Genomic DNA, 20578 nt, shown 5'->3' on the forward strand with positions numbered 1-20578 from the left:
TTATGCCAAGCAACGCTCCTGGCTGAAAGCTTACTGAGAGGCTGTGAAGGCCATAGGGACAATGATGAGCTCTATTGCACACTTGAAGTCTACCTTTAAGATGCTTTCACACTGAAAGGACAGGGAGGGTGGAGACAGCTCTTGAATGCAGATGGCTCTTTGCCACAGCATTCAGAGTCGATGACAGTTCAACTTGGCCCCAGGGCCTGTCGTGTGACCATGGGAACCACAGGAACTACACTAAATGAAGTAATTCAGTAGCATATTTTACTGTATTTGAGCTCCCTGAATGAGACATCTCTTAGAGATGGAACACTGGTGATGTACGACTGCCAGTAACACTGAGCACAGTCTCTGAATGCATTCTTGATGTACTCAGTTGTACACACAAAGAGTGACAAGATAGTTGTGTTTACTTTCACATCTTTGCAGTTGCTAGGCAAAGCATGCTGCAGTCAGAGAGGGATTTAAAACACTGCCTGACAATCCAAGGAGCACTTTGTTTGAAGCATACTGAAATGAACGAAATAATTGAACCAGCAACAGAGAACTGCATGGTCTAGGACTATGTATCTTGAAAGTAGAGTGAGAAGGTCCTGCCTGGAGCCCAGACTGACCAGCTGAGACCTTTCTGTGTGCAGTTTGTTTTCTCAGTGTTTGAGCGTGTTGCCCTCCATAGTCTCAGATATGTAAGTTAGGTGAAAGGCTGAGTTGTGTGTAGATGTGAATATGTTTGTCTCTCTTTCTGTGAGCCCTGTGTAAAAATGTCCAGGTTGAACCCTGCCCTGTAGCCCAGCACAGGATAGTCTCTTGCCCCTGCAACCCAGGACATGACAGTTATAGAACAATAAATATATAATACTTAGTTGATCCTTGATGTACAGACATTGAACCAATACAGTTTCTATTTCTATCTAAAAAGGGTGGGTGGTAACATTTTTGTAACTGCATGCCGCATGCAGTAAATCACTACCATGAGGTTGCATTAAATATTTTGACACTAGGTGGCAGTGCTGTTATCCTCTTCACTCACCACTCCTTGCTTCCCCTGTCACTGTCTGCTGGGATTTCCTCTTCTTCACTTGGTAAGTGAAAAATGATTTCAGTAGTTTAGATGGTCTGTGGCACGTCCTCTGCTGTTCTTATTGTAAATCATTCATGTAAGCAAAATGAAACCGTCATCAGTTACAGTAATAATCACACAAAATTAGCCAGAATTAAAATGTGGAATCATAAGTGGTAAGCAACTATCAAACTGCCAGGCCTGTTCCCATGAGCATTTAAGTGAAAATCCACCATTTCTGCATCGTAATGAGTTAAAACTATTTTCAACATAAAAGCATTCCTTGACTTCAGAGGCACTTTCATGTGCCGTCCTCAGAGGCACAAGAAAATGGTAGAAAAGTTGACAAAAATATGCACAGGATGAATGAACTGATTAAGATTTAAATGAAATGCAAAATTTGTGTCTTCTTATTCAGGGTAGATTTTCTCCTCAGGTTTAATCCTAGCTAGCATTTTTAAAGGGAAATTGTTGAAAGGCTAAACTCCAAATGACCTGGATGGAAGATACTGTCACAATATGATGATATTTCTTCTCGTGTGTGTGCTATGCCCAGAGCTAGAGTTTCATAAAGAGGATCCTTAGTATGTTGTGTTGAATTGAAATCTGAGCGCACGCTGTCCCCCTCGTGTGCAGTAATACCACACAGAGCCCTCTAGTGGCCAGACAGGACAAGTCTATGATAGCTGACACATATTGCCAATCATTCACAGTCACTACTACGGACAATTTAAAGTCTATATTTCACCTGAGCCACATGTCTTTGCACTGTAGGAAAAAAAAAAATGGAGCACCCAGGGGAAACCCAAAAAGATTCAGTGGAAACTCCATGGCCCCTGACCAGCCATATCTCTCCTACAAATTACATTCAATTTATGAGGAAAGGTAAACACTGATGCATGTGGCAACTAAGGAATTGAGTTACTTTGGTCAGTTTACATCTTGCTCCCTTGCATAGCTGTTGTGATCTTAGATTCATGGTCAATACAATGGATTCTATACTGATAAAGTCCACAGAAAAATGTCCTTTGTAAGTCGTTTACTACTTAGGAGCACCCATGTTTCACACAATCAAAAACTGAAACGTCTCATTCTCAACAGTGTAGTACAGGTGCATCGTGTTTGCTTTGATTATTGAGCTGTTTCTAGAACCTAACTGAAGTCCACCTGTGGCAAATTAAACTGATTGGTTCGGAAAGGTACGTAAGTCCCACAATTCACACTGCATGTCAGGAAAAAAACCAAGCCATGAAGTCCAAGGAGCCCCCTGAAGACCTCTGTGGTAACATTCTTGCTAAACAGGCATCATAGGCATGTTTTCACTCTGTCATCATGGGTTATTGAGTGTAGATGGCAAAAAAGAAGGGGAATGGGTCTGAATTCTCCCTGCAGCCACAGTAAATAAACAAACTGTGAAGTCAATTACAGCTACTTGACTTTGCATGCCACCATTTATCAAACTGCTTGTCAGTGTTGACAAAATTAATTAGATTTTCTAATCTTAAAAAACAACAAAAAACAGATTAAGCTTTTAATCATTCAAACATCTGATAACATTTGTACCTGAGAAATGTTGTAATTGACTCAGACTTCCCACACTGTTCTTTACACCTAACCTTATGTATTTTTATTTCTGAGAAATGAAAAGGTCCTCATGAAGTGCTGATTATTTTCCATCACTATAAAGGCTGAGAGTTTTTTTTTTTTTTTTTTTTTTTAAACACAAACCTGCTCATGAACCGTCAGCTCAGTGTTTATTTTAAAGGGGCACTTAAGCTGTCCCTATTGTTAGTGCTGCATAAGGTGAGATGGGCCCACTGACCTGACAAGTGTACTGACCTTTTCGGTTTCAGTGTGGCTTTCAGAAATGAGTCTGAACATGGCTTGTGCTTGTTTGCTGCCTGAAGTCAAACTATGGCTATTATACAGACCACAAATGTCTGTTTTATGATGGGACACATCACTTTGCCTCTGAAGGATCTCGAGACCTTTAAGTCCATCACCCTGCTCAGTTACTGTGAAATCATGTTATTTAAAATTTGACAGCTGCAAATTTTCAGGCAAAATAAAAAAAAAAGATTTTCTGTCCAGGCATCATGCGAATATTCCATCGTAACCCTGAAATATGTTGGTCTTGAGGCATGTTTGTGTTCCTGTTTAGTCCCTGTTTGCATCCTGGCATTGAGCCTGCAGATGCAGTTTTTGTTTCGCTATAAATGGAACAGCTGCAGGATTTGTTCTTCTTCTAAGATCTCCAAGCCCACATGCCCACGCAGGCTTTAAGTTATTCTGGCTGATTAAACCTCTGCTCAGGTTGAAGTTTGAAAGGGCTGTGCCAGTAACAATGTGAAGTCACCAAGCTCAATGTACCGATAAGAACAATAAAGATGCATATATAGAGTCTGTGGACTACTCAGAGGAAATAAGTGAAAACAACTGTAGTTTTTGCTCACATAGTAGTTAGTCAATCCAAGTTATTCCTTATTTACATCCTGTAAATTATGACTTCTGTTTTATTTCCTTTTGGGAAATAAATGATCAGGGAACAGCCTGTCACTTCTTAAGCAGGATAATGTTATCAGACAGCAAAATGATGAACAATCTGAAAAGCTCTGAGGCCAACCAGTGTTGTATGTATCTGAGCAGTTAAGAGGTTTTCACACACAGAAAACAAAAGCTATCAATCTCTTAACTGGAGCTCCAACCACATTGTCCCACTAGCTGAACTGAAAGGTATACATTACCCATGATCCCCAGCTTCTGGAGAAGGAAATACTGCCATTTAAACAAACACACCAAACTCTGTTGACAGTTCTTGATATTATGAAAGTTTCCTGGCTGGATATCAGAGATGAACACTGGTTTTTAGTGGCTTCTATGTCTTTCTAACTGATCTAGAGTTCAGCATTACTCTTAAACTTGCTGGGCCTGATTAAGCCACAGGCTAGCACTGAGTTAATGGGATGTTGTACCTGCTCATCAAAGTTACATAGTGCAAGAACAGGCATTCGGGGAGAGGAAGTTAGAATACCATCAAAATGATTCTCAGTCATATGCATTTTGCCTGTTCCACACACATTTACAAGCTGTCAATGCAGTGGCAATGTGATAATTCTTCTGCAAGTGTCCATTAAATTTCAAACTTACGTTAAGCCGCTTGGAAGAACTGTGAGGAGAGAAGTCTCTCAGTAGAAGTTTCAGGGAAGTCTCCCAGTTTGACACAACACAAACCTTATTTTCCTCATCACAAATAATGAGGCCTCTTTGACTCCCAGATGCAGTTGCAATCCTTGTCATCCACTTTACTTCCTGTTCAGGATCATTATCAATCATGATCGCCATTTGTAATGACACGTCATTTTGCCAAGTCAACTGATTAGGTTAAACAGCACAGGCTTGTCTCTCCAGTAATGGGAGCCTGGATCCATTTATCACAAGTGTCTGCCTTAATGTGACAGCTGCCGCAACACTATTTGAATCCTGTGCTGCTTTTTGAAAATGACAGCTGCATGTTTAATAGGAATCTGATGCATTTATTTCCATAAATAAACTGATGGAAGCAGGCACAACACTGCCTTACTGCTCTTCACAAACACATTAAACCAAGCTGCACTGCACTCTAACAAATACACACACACACACACACAGAAAACAAACAGTGGTTTGATGATTCTGCCTCTACTAGTGTCCCTCCAGCGTTGATATTGTGTTATGACCCATTAGTTCTCAAGATTTCTCTTTTCTCTTTAAAAGCTAACAGAAGGTAGCAGCTGCAGTGTAAAGCTGTGAATTCTACCAGGAAATTGCAAGGATGGATTGTGTATGTTGGTTTGACATTTAAACTTGATAGTCAGCGGAGATGAAAAAAAAGTTCTATTCTTACCTGACGGTCTACAAAAAACAAGGATTTATACCTTGAAAAAACATGCAATTCATATGCCTCAGTCAAATTTTGTGTTCAGTTGATCACGTCCTGCTAATCAGGAAAAGTCACACAGACATTTTGAAGGTGTAAAGTTGTGTTATTTGTACGCAGATTAAAAGGAATGGGCTGAAATTTTGATACAAGTCTAGGTGTGAAATGTCACAGCATTTACTGATATGTGTATTTTTTACATTCAGTCATGCCCCTTTAATGAAATTTCAGCTTATTTCCTTCTGGTATTTGTTGCCTAATGAAGCGTAACACTGAGTCCTTGGCTATGTAATCTCCAAAACTGAGAGCTGCATATTTATTAGTTATCTGAGACACTTAAAGTTGCTACATGAATATAAACTGTGGGAGGGTACAGAGTTTAGACTTTAAACAGAGACATTATCCTCCTGAGCAGTTACTGTACATAATGCCACTGTTAATCCCAAACAGCAATACAGAACGGACTTCTTTTTGTACCCTAACCTTAGGTGACTGTCAAGTGACAAAACGTTTGTCTTCTAGAAACTCTTTCAACATCCTGCATTTCACAGATAAGCATTCTCAGGTATTCATCACCGTTATGATGTCTGTTGGGTAAAAAAAGTGCCTTTAATCCTGTTCGTAACAGGGGAAAGCAAAGGATTAATAGCTACGAAAAAATGTGTGACAACTTCTTAGGAAAGATAAAACACCTGAAACATGTTTTTAATGTTCATGTTGTTAATCAATGTTCATGACATGTTTTTTAATGAAACACTCACATTATATTGACATTGGATGAACAGTGTATTTTTATTTTTTAAGTTTTGTGTAATATGTTGGCCTTTGTTTTGCAAATTAATTAAACCAGCTCATTTCAATAAAGACACAGAGTGGGTTGGCACACTGTAGGATATAATGATGCCCAATATAACCAACCTGCAATGAAATCTACCCTTTGTAAAGTGTTCAGTTTTTACTGTGAATGCTGAGACAGAGATTAATTCATTGAATCTCCGGGTCAATATTGATTGTTCCTCTTTGCTGGGAGCAAATTCTCTGTCGACATACGTTATGATAATCTTTCACCCTTTTTAAAGGTTGCAGTAATATATTTTTATAGCTTCTACCATAGCAGTTTAGTTTCTTCAGAATTGATATTCCTTTTACAATGTCACCTTTTATATCCAGACCACCTCCTGTACATCACAAGGGTGGTCATAGTGGGATTTTGTGAACAGAATACCAACTAGCCTGACAATATTGTCTTTTGAATTAATGTTCAGCTTAGAGCACTATAGCAAGTAAGATTTTAAACTGCATTAACCAACATTCCATTAAGACCTGCATCTGAACAGCTTCTTGGAAAATAACCGCTTTTCTTGGTACAAATATGGCAGCAGAGAAGTTGTCCTTCACTTATGGATAAATAATGATAAATAAATTAACCAGTGATATTGCATACTCCCACACACCTTTCTGTCAGTTATGTTTCATATTGCATTTCAAAGTAAGAGCCTGAAAATAGACCCTGTATACTTATTCAGTCTAGAATCTGCTTCTAATCTAGAGTTCTCTCCTCTTAACCCAAACTGGTTGAGGCAGATGGCTGCCCACCTTGAGTCTGGTTCTGTCAGAGGTTTCTTTAGTAAAAGGGAAGTTGAAAAAGAAGTTCTTCCTCTCCAGTGTGTCACCAGCTACTTATCTATGGAGGCTCCAACAGAAAAATTAAGTAACTAGCTTGAGAAGAAAGTGGAACATCTGGCTGAAGCTCTTTTTTGGGGGGCCTTTTTGCCTTTATTAAACAGGACACTGAAGAGAGACAGGAAACAGGGAAAGAGAGTGACATGCATTATGGATCCGGCCAGGGTGGGAGTCGAAAAGGGGAGTTACTGCTCAGAGCGCTATGGGCCATGTGGTACGCACCCTTACCATTTGGCTATTGGGTTTCCCCCTGATTTGGAGTTTTTCTGCCCCCTACTGGCCAAAAAAAAAAAAAAAAAAAAAAAAAATCAACAAATGCAGCTTTAAAGACAGCACACAGACATGAGTTACAAGAGATCAAACACAACAAATTATTTGATTGAATTTTCATGCATCAGTTTCAAACAACCAGAGAGTGATATTATTTTCCAGTCTTTGCATGAGGATAACACAGCTCTGGAGAACTGTACAGGAATAAGACCTGCAGTAACAACCAGTCCATCACCAAGACTAAGAGAAAAGCATCTGACACCTTTGTATGTATGCAACAACACAAGCAATAATGTCAGACATTAAAAGCTGATTCAATACATCTTTGATGCAGCCTCAAAGATGAACTGGAATGAGGGTCTTTTATTAAAATGCACTATATTGTCTATGTTATAAGGTTTTACTGCCATTTCTCTGTGACAGATTTTAGTGTTTAGTCCCTTTAAAACAGAGGTAACACATGCAATACACACTCCTACAGCCAGTTTCCACTTTCCCAGTCAGTGAATGCCAATTATTCTGGACTTCAGTATCTCACCCTTAAGGGATATTGCGCAATCTGCAGAAATACTACTAATGTTTGAAGAAATCATGTCTCCCGAGTCCTTTTACAATGTCATCTCAAAAAGATGCAATTATCTTTTATCCTTTGCCAAACACAGACTGTGCATTCCTTACTAACCTTGTGTCCATACCTGCAAAAAATGATTTTGCAACTGCAATTTTCTTTTAACCAAAAATGTTTTTACATTTTTTTAATTTTTTTTTTTTTTTTAACCAAAAGTCTTTTCACAGTCTTCTATTTGCTGGCCACTGAGCAGCTCCTCTTGAACATTTGACATTAAGTGTTCTCTATGTGAGCAGCTCAGTAGTGGTTTTTGAGTGTCAACAAAATATTATTCAGTCTCTTTCCCAAATTATATTTTATTTGACACTCACAGGCGTTTAAATGGACACGAAGCATTAAGGCTTGAGTTATCTTCTGCTTGCTTTGTAGGAAAGTCACTTTCCCTGCACTCTGGTGCCTCAGAGGAATGGACATACTGTATATATACATGTAAAAACTGTTCATTTGTACAAAAGTTGGATGTTAAGAATTCGTACATTGCTTAAACATGCCAATCAAACAGCCTCTCCCTTAACGCCAAGAGAAAGATGTAAGACCTTAGCTGACCTGTGAGTGGAGGAGTTCTGTGGTACGGGAGTTCGACTTGCTGAGAAACACCATGCCTTCAGCAGACTCTTACTCTGGATTTGTGCACTTTGAGCCTGGTCTGAGCCACCAACAGTTGATGAGGAGGTCGACAGTGCCCTGCAGCAACACCACGAAGAAACAGTGACACTGTTTTGGGTTGAGGGATCAGAAGCATTAGACGTGGGGCCTGAACTGGAGGAATGGGTGGTGATGTGTGCTTGTGGTTTGGCGGTTCTCAGGCAGCGACTGTGGAGCACGTTGTGGAAAGCCTTCTTGAACTCCTGACTGAAGCACGGGTAGATAATGGGGTTAATGCAACTGTTGAGGTAACCCAGCCAGAAGGTTATTTTAAAGATGGTTTCAGAGGGCTTACAGGATGGGAAGATGGATCCTAGAGAACACACACAAACAGACACAAATCAAAATATGACTGAAAAGAGACGCTAATACAGCACTAATGCTTCATGTTCCAGAAAGAACCAGAAAACACTTAAGAGAGGTCATACATCTGCCAAGACTGAACAATCCTCTGAATTTATTTTAATACATTAATAATATTAAAAGAAAAAAGTTAAGGTCTGGATCATGTTTGTTTTTAGAGAATATCTAAAAACGGTATGTGAAAGTTATGAATTATATAAAGATACAGCATTTCAGACTGACCACTGATTCACAGTATTGCCAAAAATATGCTGATACCTCTGTCTACATATTTTTATCTGCTTTTGGTCTGTATCTGTGTGTTTTTCCTGGTTTGTGCCTCTTAGTTGCAGTTAGGGAGAAATTTTAAACAACAGTTTGGGGAGGACTCCTTTTCTGTTTTAGCTCCTGTTTACAGAATTAGGTTTTCCCAGTTTGGTGTGGAAGAACTGGACTAGTCTGTGCAGAGCTCCTGACCTCATCATCATCCAACACCTTTGAAATGAACTTGAACGCTGACTGTGAGCCATGTGGTGTAGTAAGCGCATGCTGGTGACCACATTCCTGTCAGTGATTTCACACTATTTCATTCATCTACAGGGGGCGATAGCATGCCAAGAAACATGGCAATGTGCCAGCAAAGACTGGGAAAGAAGAAGACTGCTGGCAAAGTCAAGCTGTTGACAACACACTTAATCCTGCAAACAAGGTTGGTAAACTCTCTAATATGTTTTTCCTTAATCCATGGAGGTTTAATATTTGTAAAACTTTCCCAGAGCCTAGAAGTGAGTTTTAGTTTGGTGTTTTCATCCTAATGTATGATTGCTACCACCTGAAATGATGACCAAAACTTTATTCAAATCTGAGGAGCAGGTTTCTAGATAGCATGCCAACAAGCACATAGTAAAACTTGATAAAAACAGTGATTTTGATAAAAGCCGTGCTTCACAGCAAGTTTAAATACTGTATGGTGCTACTGATAAGTCAACTCATTGTTGTATGTGCTTGGTAAATATACAGTACAAGTGATGCCAGCATGGTTGCAGCTGCAGTTAAAGGTGGGTGGCCATTAAATGCTTTAGCACAAAACAAGCGTTCCATCTGAAGGTCTGACAAGAACACAAAAAATAAAATATTCAGTGGTTTTTCAAACTCTCAGTCTGGGAATCGCAGACTATCATTGCCTCAGAGCTCGAATGAGCGCTGTGCTGTGAGCCATGAAGGTCTGTCTCAATTGAAATGCATAACTATTCTCTGGTGACTGGCTGCCTTGGGAGGCTACAGGGTGACTGAAGATGCCTCCTGGCATTACAGCCCATTAAGCTCCATGCTTGTTATCTGTAATAGCTTTCATAGGAGGGAGCAATAGTTTGGTTCATTCCATTTCATCTCACAGTCGAAGGCTATTCTGCTCCGATGTGGTGTCTTATTTGGACTGTTTAGTTGCTTGTAATTGAATTTCTTCATGTCCCCGCTGAGAAACTCGAGCAGTACAGTCAAGGCACAGTGGGGAAGGAGAAAGGCCCTGCCTGATGTTGCGTTTAAAGTAAAACATATCATCAAGTAATGTTATACAAATGATTCAAGCTTCAACAGCTTTTGTATCACAATAGCTGTAGCTAAAAGGGCTGCTCTAAGGTCTACACATTAGAGGTTCAGTCTATATTTTTAGCTGTAATAGCAGTGTGGCTCCAGATTGAAATATCTCAACAACCATCAGATGGATTGCCATGAAATTTGACACAGACATTCATGATTGCTAGAAGCTGTATGGTAGTCATTTTGATGATTCCCCGACCTTCCCTGTAGTACCACCAATAAGTCAAAGTTTTCATTTATTGAGTGAAATATCTCAATATCTACTGGATGGATCGACACAGAATTTGTGACAATGAATCCTATGACTTTGGCAATCCCCTGACTTTTCCTCTGGTGCTACCATGAGGTTGATTTGTTATTCTCAATTAAGTATCTTGACATGGATTGCCAAGTTGTGTATTAGAAATAGCAGTTTGACAAAACAAATCCCTGTTAAAAATCTGCTTTCTACCTTTTTCTGGTGCTTTTTGTTTTATCAGTTCATATTGACGCAATCATAAATGCTATGAATCTCACATCAACAGATCCAGCTCCATGATATCTGAACAAACTCCAAACTCCAATGATCAAGACCATTTGATACAGCTGGAAGCTTTGGAAAAAGCTGGTAAGTTGACCTTGAGTTGGTTGTGTTTCATCACAGTATAAAAATAGTTTATATTTAGTTATTGTGTAGTGTTAATCCTTGTATTAAAAGACCTGTAAATCAGTTTAGGAGAGACAACAGCATCCAGTCTTTGGTACCACAAGCCTTCCGTTTACATTTGGATTACGCGTTGGTGTTTTCCTAGGACCAGTTATGAATGTAAACACTGGACAAAAAAGAGAGAAAGATAACACGTATTATTTGTCCAGATGATTTGTTTCACCCACGTCTCCTCCATCTCGTGTAATACATAGTTCCCTTCATCAGTGAGATTACAGTTTGTGTAAGTGAATACATGTTTCAGCAATAATCTCACCATCTGTGACCTGGGAGGTAAGTGCTGACAGACTATCTACCCTTAAACACACACTGGCCCGCTCTGACAATCACTTATCTTAGTCAAGCCATGAGAGTTATTTCAGAAGCAATTAAGATTTTAGATTTGGCTTCATAATGGTTGGCTTCTGTCCTCACTTACATCTATGATAACATCACTGTTATCATCTGCTTTGACAGAGTTTGACAAAACATAGGTATAATTTATGAAAGATAAACTGAGACTGTCTGGCTTAGTGGGCATTTACCTTTTTCCTGTGCTCCTGAAGCTCATATCTACAGTAAGATTTTACTACAACAGCAGAATCAAACGTTTTGCCTCTGCTAAAACTCTCTAAACTAATTAATATTTTATATATTTTTTAAAGTAAAGTAGGCCTCTATTAAGAAAAAATGGATCAAAGTAATAATTAAAGTTCTCATTATGACATTAATTAAATTTTGAATCATTTAAATCTCCTTTTTAGAAAGCGAATATATTATTTTCTCAATGTTTCAACATCAGATGAATCATTTTAAGGCCCCAGTGTGCGTCGTCATGCTTTCTTGTCACATTCAAACGATAAATCCTCCAAAAACCCAGATTGTTTTACAATACCTACTGCTGTTTTTCAAAAACATGTCTGAATCATCTCCTACATTGTAACACTTTTTCTTCAGCCAAACAAAGACATTTATTATTATTATTACTTGGTACATTTATCAATACCTGACCTGAGGGAAGTAGGACTTCACTGCAGCAAGGTTAAATAACTGTTATTTTATATTTTCATACACAGTAGCACATTTATATTTCTTCTGACATTTCTTGCGTGTGGAATTGTAAAATAATGGAAAGTAGCAGTTAACATTGATAAATGCATCTAATAATGACGCTGTCAGCTGCAAATTATTCGCATGAGGAAACAAGTTAAAGAGTCATTGCAGACGGATTATTTATATACAGCAATAAGTGTTGTTAAATGAGTTTCTGGGGTTTTGAAGGATTGCCAGTGAGTTATCTTTCAGAAAAATAGACACTTAACTTTGTGACTTGACTGTAAAAAGAATACATGAGAGATACAAGCTGGGGCTGTGTCATGTTCAGAGCAGAAGAGGTTAGGAGGCACCTACCGATGGGTAAAACCAGGAAAAAAGGGAGCCAGCACAGAATGAAGCACCCGACAACAATGCCAAGAGTCTTGGCTGCCTTCTCTTCTCTTGAGAACTTCAGCAGCCTCTGCATGGCAAAGGTGGAGCGTTTATGCCCCTCGGTCCCTTCATCATCCTCTTGTTTGCCCGCCTGAGCAGCATTCCCTCTGTGTATCCTCAGCATCACCCCCTCCGTCTCAACCCCCTCTCCCTTACTGCCTTTCCTGATGGTATTTGTCTCTCTCTTAGCCACAGTATACACGCGGCAGTACATGGCCAGGATGATGGCTAGAGGTATGTAGAAAGATCCTAATGCAGAGAACAAGGCATAGCCGGGCTCCTCTGTAATCCGGCACTCTGTCTCATCCTCTGGGTCGGGCTCCCTCCAGCCAAACAGAGGGCCCACTGATATAGCTGCAGAGAGTCCCCAGAGAGCAGCCACTGCAGTCAGGCCTCGCCGCCCAGTAGCTATAGCCGGGTAGCGCAGAGGGTAGCTGACAGCCAGATAGCGGTCGATAGAGATCACACAGAGGCTGAGGATGGAGGCAGTGCAGCAGAGCACGTCCAGGGCGGCCCAGACACTACAAAAGGACCGGCCAAACACCCATCTTCCGAGAGCCTCCGAGATAGCGGAGAAGGGCAGAACAGCGGAGCTGAGCAGCAGGTCTGCTGCCGCCAGGTTGGCGATGAAGTAGTGGGTTACAGAGCGCCACTGGCGGTGGAACAGCACAGACAGGATGACCAGGATGTTGCCGAGGACCCCGAACACCGCAAACACCACCAGCACCATCCCTAAAGCCACCACCTTGGTTACATCCACCTCTGGGTGGGTGGAGGAGCTACAGTTGGGGCAGCGATCTGCAGCAGAGACAACACTCGTGTTCTCAGCAGGAACCATGATAATCTGTTGGATGTATTTCAGTTAATGGTCTCGCAGACTGATAACACTCATGTCCCATCTGTTCCTCTGTTATTTCAGGCTCAACCCTCTGCCTCTTCCTGCTCCTCCTAACGCAGGAGATAAAAGCTGTTTCTGCTGCATAAACTGCTCTTCCAGTTAATTGTAGATGCTGTGGTTCTTGCCAACACTCCACTGATCATGTGGCCTTGGCCAGGGTTCCTTGGCAGAATGTCATATTTAGAAAGAGAAACACTGCCACAGTTTGTCATATTAAGTTCAGAAAAAAAAAAAAAAAACTTAATAGAAATGACAAATATTCATGTTTTAAGTGGCAGTCACTGATGGACTCGGGATGTCATGTTCAGCCATGCTGAGGAGCTTTAGTGCAGGACACCTGTGAAAACAAGAAAAGAGATAAACTTATATTTAACAATTCATTCATAATCTGAGGCTTTTAAAAATACCTAAAACAGGCTCGTTACCACTTAACTGCTGCTCTGTCATTGGCAGCGTAGGAACAACTGAAAACTTCACACATAAAATAGAGCACATTAAAGGTAAATTGCTACAGCACCCAGCTATGATTAAAGGGTAAAAATATCACACACTCTCTATTTTGCAAATTCTTCTCACTTCATTACAGCTGTATTAGAGAAGAGGGGTTATGCTCGAGTGAACTAAGATGCATTCACAATTTCCTTTTCATCAAAAACGTATTACAGTCTGTTCATCTTTTTGCCTCTGCAAGCAAACAACTGACATCCATGTAACATCAAGTTATTAATAGGATATGTTTTTGCTTCACCTTTATTTGAGCAGGCAGATCGATTAAGGGCAAACATCTCTTTACAGAGACAGTGTTCTCCAGCAGCAGGGGTGGCGAAGATTATGCTTGAAAAGAATGGTCCTTGGGGGCAAAAAGAAAATCATCTGTGGCATTAAAAAAAAAGCAGCCAGTCATGCAGGGAATACAAAGATAAATGGAAGCAAAGACATTCAGCAGGAGCCTGTGATGACTTCCTTGAAGGTCTTGTGTCTGCAAACTGAGCTCTAACTCAACCGCTGGATGACAGGTCAGCAATTGAGCCTTGAGGAGGGCACTATATTACTATGGCAGAAGCTTTGGCTGCTGATAGACCCACTCAGTGCCACTCAGTGTACGTGTTGGAGATCTGGGATGTCACTGAATGAGATAAACGCCGGCGAGGCAAAAAAGAGAATGAAACAGCAGGCGAGATAAAGCCTACAGAGGGCAGAGTCATGCTTGTCACATGTTTGCACAGGATCAAAGGCTTTCGCTCACTGCACATCCCACCACGAGGCGGAACGAAATTCACCCAAACTACCACTTGATGCTGGGATTTCCACGTCAGTGGCCAGAGGGGGAACTGAAATGAAATAGGCAGTGAATGGGTATCGGATTGTTTCAGCAGAATGGCTCAACGCAGTGATATTTGGGGTACATTTTCAGTTGTAATGAGATTTCTCAGTGTAGTGAAGTGGCAGCGGAAAGAGATTTACTGCATCTAAAAAGTTTTTCTCCTCAGCCCACCTGTGTTTGAGGACTACTGTCACACAGCACTTAGATTTAATCAGACCTGAGGAGAAACATTTCAACAATCATCAAACAACATTATTCGAAATACAAAAGATGCCATGCAGTGTTCCTAACTTCTGCAGCACTGTACTGTATGTCTTAGGGCAATGCAATCTGTATTTTAAAGGCTAGTAAGTCTTTCTTGAAGTCAAAAACCAGAGCAGAAAGTCTGGGACAGTGACACATTTACATTCTGAAGCTAAAGATGAAATGAAAAATGAAATCATTTGCATGTGCTGTGTTGGTGCGTGCTGCAAGATGAGAAAAACAACTTACAAGTAAAAACTCCCCTACATGTATTTCCACTTCATGTTTCATTCATGCATGTGTTAGTATGGCAGAGGGCAGCAGGGTGACACCAGTGCTGTGATGAAGTGGTGTAAGATGTGGTAAATGACCTTTTCAGTCTGTTCCACTATTGACTACCCTCCCACCCTTCTCCAGCTCCATCCTATGTGTTTTTAGTGTCTTTTATTCATAATCTTTTTTCCTCCAGGAGAGCACAGAGAAAATGCAAATGCTGTTGAGCTGCTTGTGTTTTGACAAAAGGGCAGGAGACACAAAGACAAGTGCAAAAAACAAAAATGGCATGTTTTCCATTGAAACAGTAGAGGAATTATCATGCTTGTACATTTCTCACATTAATCATTCATCCAGTAAAAATGCCATATTTGACATTTAGATATTTTTATATCTGCCTTTCTGGCTTCTCAAATGTGAGGATTAGCTGTTTTTCTCTGCTTTACGACACATTATAAACTGAACATCTTTGGGTTTGGTCAGACAACAAGCTGAAGATGCCAACTTGTGACTATCCTCTGACCTTTTGTAAATGAAAAAAACAACATAGATATAAATACATAATGCAGCTATTAGGGCCTTTTCCCCCAGCTGACACCCAGAACATACACATCCCTCATTCTCTGAGGATCATACTTGATTAAAAGCTATCAGTGAACGTCATTACTCTCCCATTTACATCTGGAAACCAAAGGTGTACCACTCAGGTTATTGCATTAGTGAATCTGATAAACTTTCCTCTCCTCAGTCTGAGTGGCTTTTACAGAACTGAAACAAGTCAGACAATTAAATCTGTGATTGGAATTATAATTAGGTTTTTGTTTTAAGAAAGAGAATATTAGTGAGCATATTAAATGACTTAATGTAGCCTGACCATGGGCATATTCAGTCAGAGCAGCAGTTCAAGGGCAAAGCACAACATTATTATTAGTGTGACTGTGACATTTACAATATTAACATAAGCCTTTGTGGCACTGTTGTGTCTGCTTTGTCTTGTCAGCAGATCAGTCATGTTCCTCTTAAAACGTGTACTATCACTCTGTAACCTATGGAAATGTCTGCATTGTGTTGCACAGATTCCTGCATGTTCATTATATCTTGTGATGTTTTCATCATCAGGGTGGTAGAAAAAAAAGAAGATTTAAGCTGGAGCACTTTGTCTAACTTGTTCACCTGTAACACATCTGAATCATTACTGTCCTCTTAATTACTTCTGAAATGTGTTGATTATTCATTTGATTAATGGGAAGAAAAATCCTCATAACAAACTTTCCAGAGGCCATGGAGACATCTTTTTATTTTTACAGTGATAAAAAACAGAGGGAAGCAGCAAATCCTCACATTTGAGAAGCTGGACCCAGAAAGTGTAGCTGAATCAAACAATGAATCATTAACTAAAATTGTTTAAATCCCTCCTTGTTTTAAGATATTAAAAATATTTCTCCACAACACCTCCCACTAAGACAGATTTCTGTGTCAGTGTCACGCCGAACAGATTAAATCCAACATCCTCTTCAAATACACACATGAATCTCCTCAACATGGTAATCTATTCTGCTGTCAGTGCGGAGGCCACTGGAGAGTTCATCTATCATTTGGTTCTACAAACACTGTAATATAACAGTTTGTGTCAGGTCTCTGGAGCAGTGCACTACCATGATGAATTGGAGTCCATTTCTGAAATGCTGTATACGCTCTTGGGGGAACAGTCATTGCCTGAAGATCATAACCCAATACCTTCATGACATTAATCATTATGTGTTATCAACCTTGAACATTAGCTATACACTGCCCTTCAGAGAGGACAAGAAGCCTTCTGTTTTGTGCTTTCAACCATCTGGTTGAAATGTATTGGCTGTGTTGTTATTGTTTGTTCTCAAGTGACAAATAGATCCCAGAGGGTGACAGCGTTTAATTTGCCTAATCTGAAAACCACCAGCTTTTGCCATCTAAACACAAACAAATAAACAAAAACTATAATCCATCATCATTTTCCTCCATTAAATATTTAGATTTACTTCCCTTTCCCCATTTGAGCTTTTTAGATTAACATGGCCTACCTGTTGAGGGGAATTTTTCTTGATGTAAATGAAGCTGCAAAGGGCGACAGACTATAAATTTCATTCTTTATAAATATGGAACGTGCTATTAACTTTTATCATGTTTGAATACTTTTAAGGAATAAACAATCACTAAACACTAAATTGCATAAATTAGCATAAGCAACTGATGGTGAAAATAAAGCTCTTTTCAGAATGTGCTCATCAGTGGCCTAAACAATCAACATATCATCCATCTGATTAAAAATAATCAAAACAATTACAATGATCCATTATGGAAATTAGAAGTCACTTATCCAGAGAAAAAAGGAGTTAGATGAAGGGAAGGGAAAAGAGGAAGAGTCTTACCGTCTTCATATCTCCCTGCACCGAGTTTCAAAAGAGGTGGGGGCGGAAAAAAAATCTCCTAATTTTCTCTGAAAGTAGTCGTGCGTTGTTGTGTCCGCCGCAGACAGTACGGAGAGCAAAGTCAAGCGCTCTCTCCCTCCTGCTGCCATCTCCTCCTGCCTCCTCTGGCGAGAATTAAAGTCACAGTGGACCACCCCACCTGATCCTCTCAGGCCCCGCCCCCATGCCCGAGCGACTCGTACCTTTTAATTAACGGGTGGGCACGTGCCCTGCTCATTAATTTACTGTGAATGACCCCCTAACCTCAGAGCCCAATGACGACGCTGTTACCACGCTCTTACTGCTTATTATTAATGGACAATAACTAAAGCAAATCTTTATGTTTCTATATGTTTATTGCAAGTAACATGAAAGGAGGTGATCTGAGAAAAAAAGGAAATTAAAATAGTCTAATAAATCTCTATGTAGCTTCATTGTTGTTCACAAAGTATTAAAGACACATAGGTGAGCCACACTTACACTGTGTGACATGTTCCTTCATCTCCATAAACACATTCTGTACACTGTAGTTTATTTTGAGTCAATATATAAATATGCATATGCCCTCCTGCTGCTGAAATGTATTCACTGAAGCACTAAATGTGTATTAATCTATGGCCAAAATAGGCCTTAACAAGTAGACTGTTTCTTCATTGTGCTTTACCAGAAACTACAGTGTCCAACTGTAAATTTCCCCATTGTGGGATTAATAAAGGATTATCTTATCTTAAGGAAATTATTTTGGTATTTTTGAAAGACGTACTGCAGATTTGTGACATAGTTTTTAAAGAGACACGTCGTCAGTAGTAGCTAATAGGCTTGTGCCACAGGCAGGACAGAGGTCAGTCAGAAAGTACAGAAAAACCAACTCACACTGTTAGTTGGCGACCCCTAGATCTTTTTTCAGCTGAGTTTTCAAGTAGCTTATCTTCAGACACTTAAAGCAACCCGTGTATGTCTTCTTTGTATCTACCTCTCACAGCCAAAGTTGGTGCATCAATAAAAGCAAAACCTGACAAAGTGCAATTGAAATACACTTAATCATAACACACATGAAGCATATGACCTTATCATTCATTGAAGCTTCCACTTCACTTGAGACATTTAACAGATGAAAACATCAGATCGGTGCAGATCGATAAGAATACTGTAACCTTCTCCTATTTAATACATGAAACAAACTTCAATGCCTTATTTCCATCGTATTTTCTAAGGTGCTTTTATTCGTTTGAAGTTTTATTGGTGCTCAATTAATTACTGCATTTTGTTGCAACCTCTCCTTCTCCAGTGGTTTAATGGCACCTGACTCGGAGAATCGGCACCACCAGCTGTTTATCTCAATGCGCCCAGCTTCTTATATTTACATAATAGCAGTGGAAATGCACATTAATTTGCATTTTGTTCTGCAGATTTTCTGGACCTAGAAAATGCTGGTTTCTTTTAGCCATGACCACAATCTTTGACAAGGTAGTTCAGGTTCCTAAAGCTGGTGGTTTTGGAAGGCAATGATAAAAAAACCTATGGAATTTGATCTTTTATTTTAGAGGACGTGTTGGACAACATACATAAAAACTAATGGCTTGATTTCTGCATATTTTCTTTTTGCATTGTATTTATTCACAGTCCCCAGAGGATAAATCATGTTTTTGGTGACCCCTGACTTATATTAGTGTCTCCATCGGCCCAAAATATTATGGGTGCACCAGAAATATCCAAAGTGGTTCTCCTCAACTTTGTCAAAATGATGACCTTTCAGCTTGAATTTCATTTTGCAGAAGAGGAAGAAATTGCATGGACCCAAGTAGGGCTGGTGGGGAGCAATTATTGTTTTGGTGTGGCCAAAAAACATATATTTCTATAAATTTATTTAAAAAATGTTTATATAAAAAGTGCTACAAGCATGCACATTGTCATAATGGAGCACCCAGTTGCCTTCGCACCACAGTTCAGGTCGTTTGCGTTGAATCTCACCTCGTCCACTCACGTCCTCTACATTTTAACCCCACTAGTAGAATTTTGTAGTTACTTTTTCTTGACTGTGCACTCTCACCTCAATAACATGTTCAACCGTAGCTGTTGCCACAAAGTAAGGAAGGAAGTGCACTATTGTCTAAAATATCATTGTATGCTGTAAAATTAAGATTTCTCTTCACTGGAACTAAGAGACTCAAACCATGAAAAACAGGCCAAGCACATAGAAGTATGACTGAGGTGTTCAGATAGCTCTGTGGCTATCTGACAGTTAAGTTTAAGGAAGTGTTTTGGAGGACTTTTGGAAGACTAAGTCAGAACATAACAGATATGTGCCGCTCCAGGGGCTGAAGGCACCACCTCAGTCCCTGTCTTTTAATTTGCAGCAGGACACCAGTTGTACTGAGGCAGACCCTGCACTAGGCTGGGAGGGTTCCAGTACATCAATAATATCTCAAAGATGACAAATAGGCTATTTCCTCTCTCAGGTTATTGTTTCAGGTTGAGTTATTTATGACTTTTGCGACAGCTCACTGACCTGACCACAGGTGTCTCAGATACCACTGAGGATCCAGGCAGCAGTGTTCACTTTGTTTTTTCCCCCTCTTGCTTCTGTCTCGAATGCCAGGGTGATGCATTCATCTTTAAAAGATAGAGTTGTCCCATATGTCTGCCGCCACTGGGTGTATTGATCTAGCATATGGATCTTTCTAGTGTTTATATTGCAACTTTCAGTGTTCGTTTGGGGCTGTCCTTTTATTGTCCTTAGACTTACCTCCTTGAATTCTTGTTCATATCTCAGAGACAAATTATTGTGAAGAGTCTGTAGAATTTATGATGGTAGAGCAAATCAGAAAAGGCTTTCGAAAACAATTATTTAAGCCTAGAAAGAGAGTATTTGGTTTTGGCAGGTGACACAAAGTACTGAACTCATCAATGTTTAGATCATTATGCTGAGACCGTTGGCTTCAGTCTGTAAACTCATCCTCACCTTGAGCACAGTGAATAGAATCCACCCTGTAGTTAGATTCACCTCACGGATAGCAAACAGATCGCACTGCCTCAGAGCGTAGAGGGGAACACAACAGTTTGTAGAATATTTG

The 20578-nt window shown here is 39.9% G+C and overlaps 1 protein-coding gene across 4 annotated transcripts; it reads right to left on the reverse strand.

Annotated features, from left to right (window-relative positions):
- Positions 1-6730: 6730 nt before the first annotated feature.
- adra1ab (adrenoceptor alpha 1Ab) lies at positions 6731-17648 on the reverse strand. Of its 4 annotated transcripts, none has more exons than XM_051072789.1 (5): positions 17466-17648; positions 13966-14090; positions 12242-13554; positions 8107-8518; positions 6731-6935 (listed from the first exon to the last, which is right to left on the reverse strand). In XM_051072789.1, exons 3-5 carry the CDS (start codon positions 13155-13157, stop codon positions 6887-6889), a joined length of 1377 nt encoding a protein of 458 aa, XP_050928746.1. In that variant the 5' UTR covers positions 13158-13554; positions 13966-14090; positions 17466-17648; the 3' UTR covers positions 6731-6886. The 4 variants fall into 4 exon arrangements, with proteins under 4 accessions (XP_050928746.1, XP_018533269.2, XP_018533268.2 ...); XM_018677753.2 differs by having other exon boundaries at positions 6731-6938; XM_018677752.2 differs by lacking the exon at positions 6731-6935 and having other exon boundaries at positions 7839-8518; positions 13966-14067.
- Positions 17649-20578: the final 2930 nt, after the last annotated feature.

Source organism: Lates calcarifer, linkage group LG9 (genome assembly GCF_001640805.2).
Source record: "Lates calcarifer isolate ASB-BC8 linkage group LG9, TLL_Latcal_v3, whole genome shotgun sequence".
NCBI lineage: Eukaryota > Metazoa > Chordata > Actinopteri > Centropomidae > Lates > Lates calcarifer.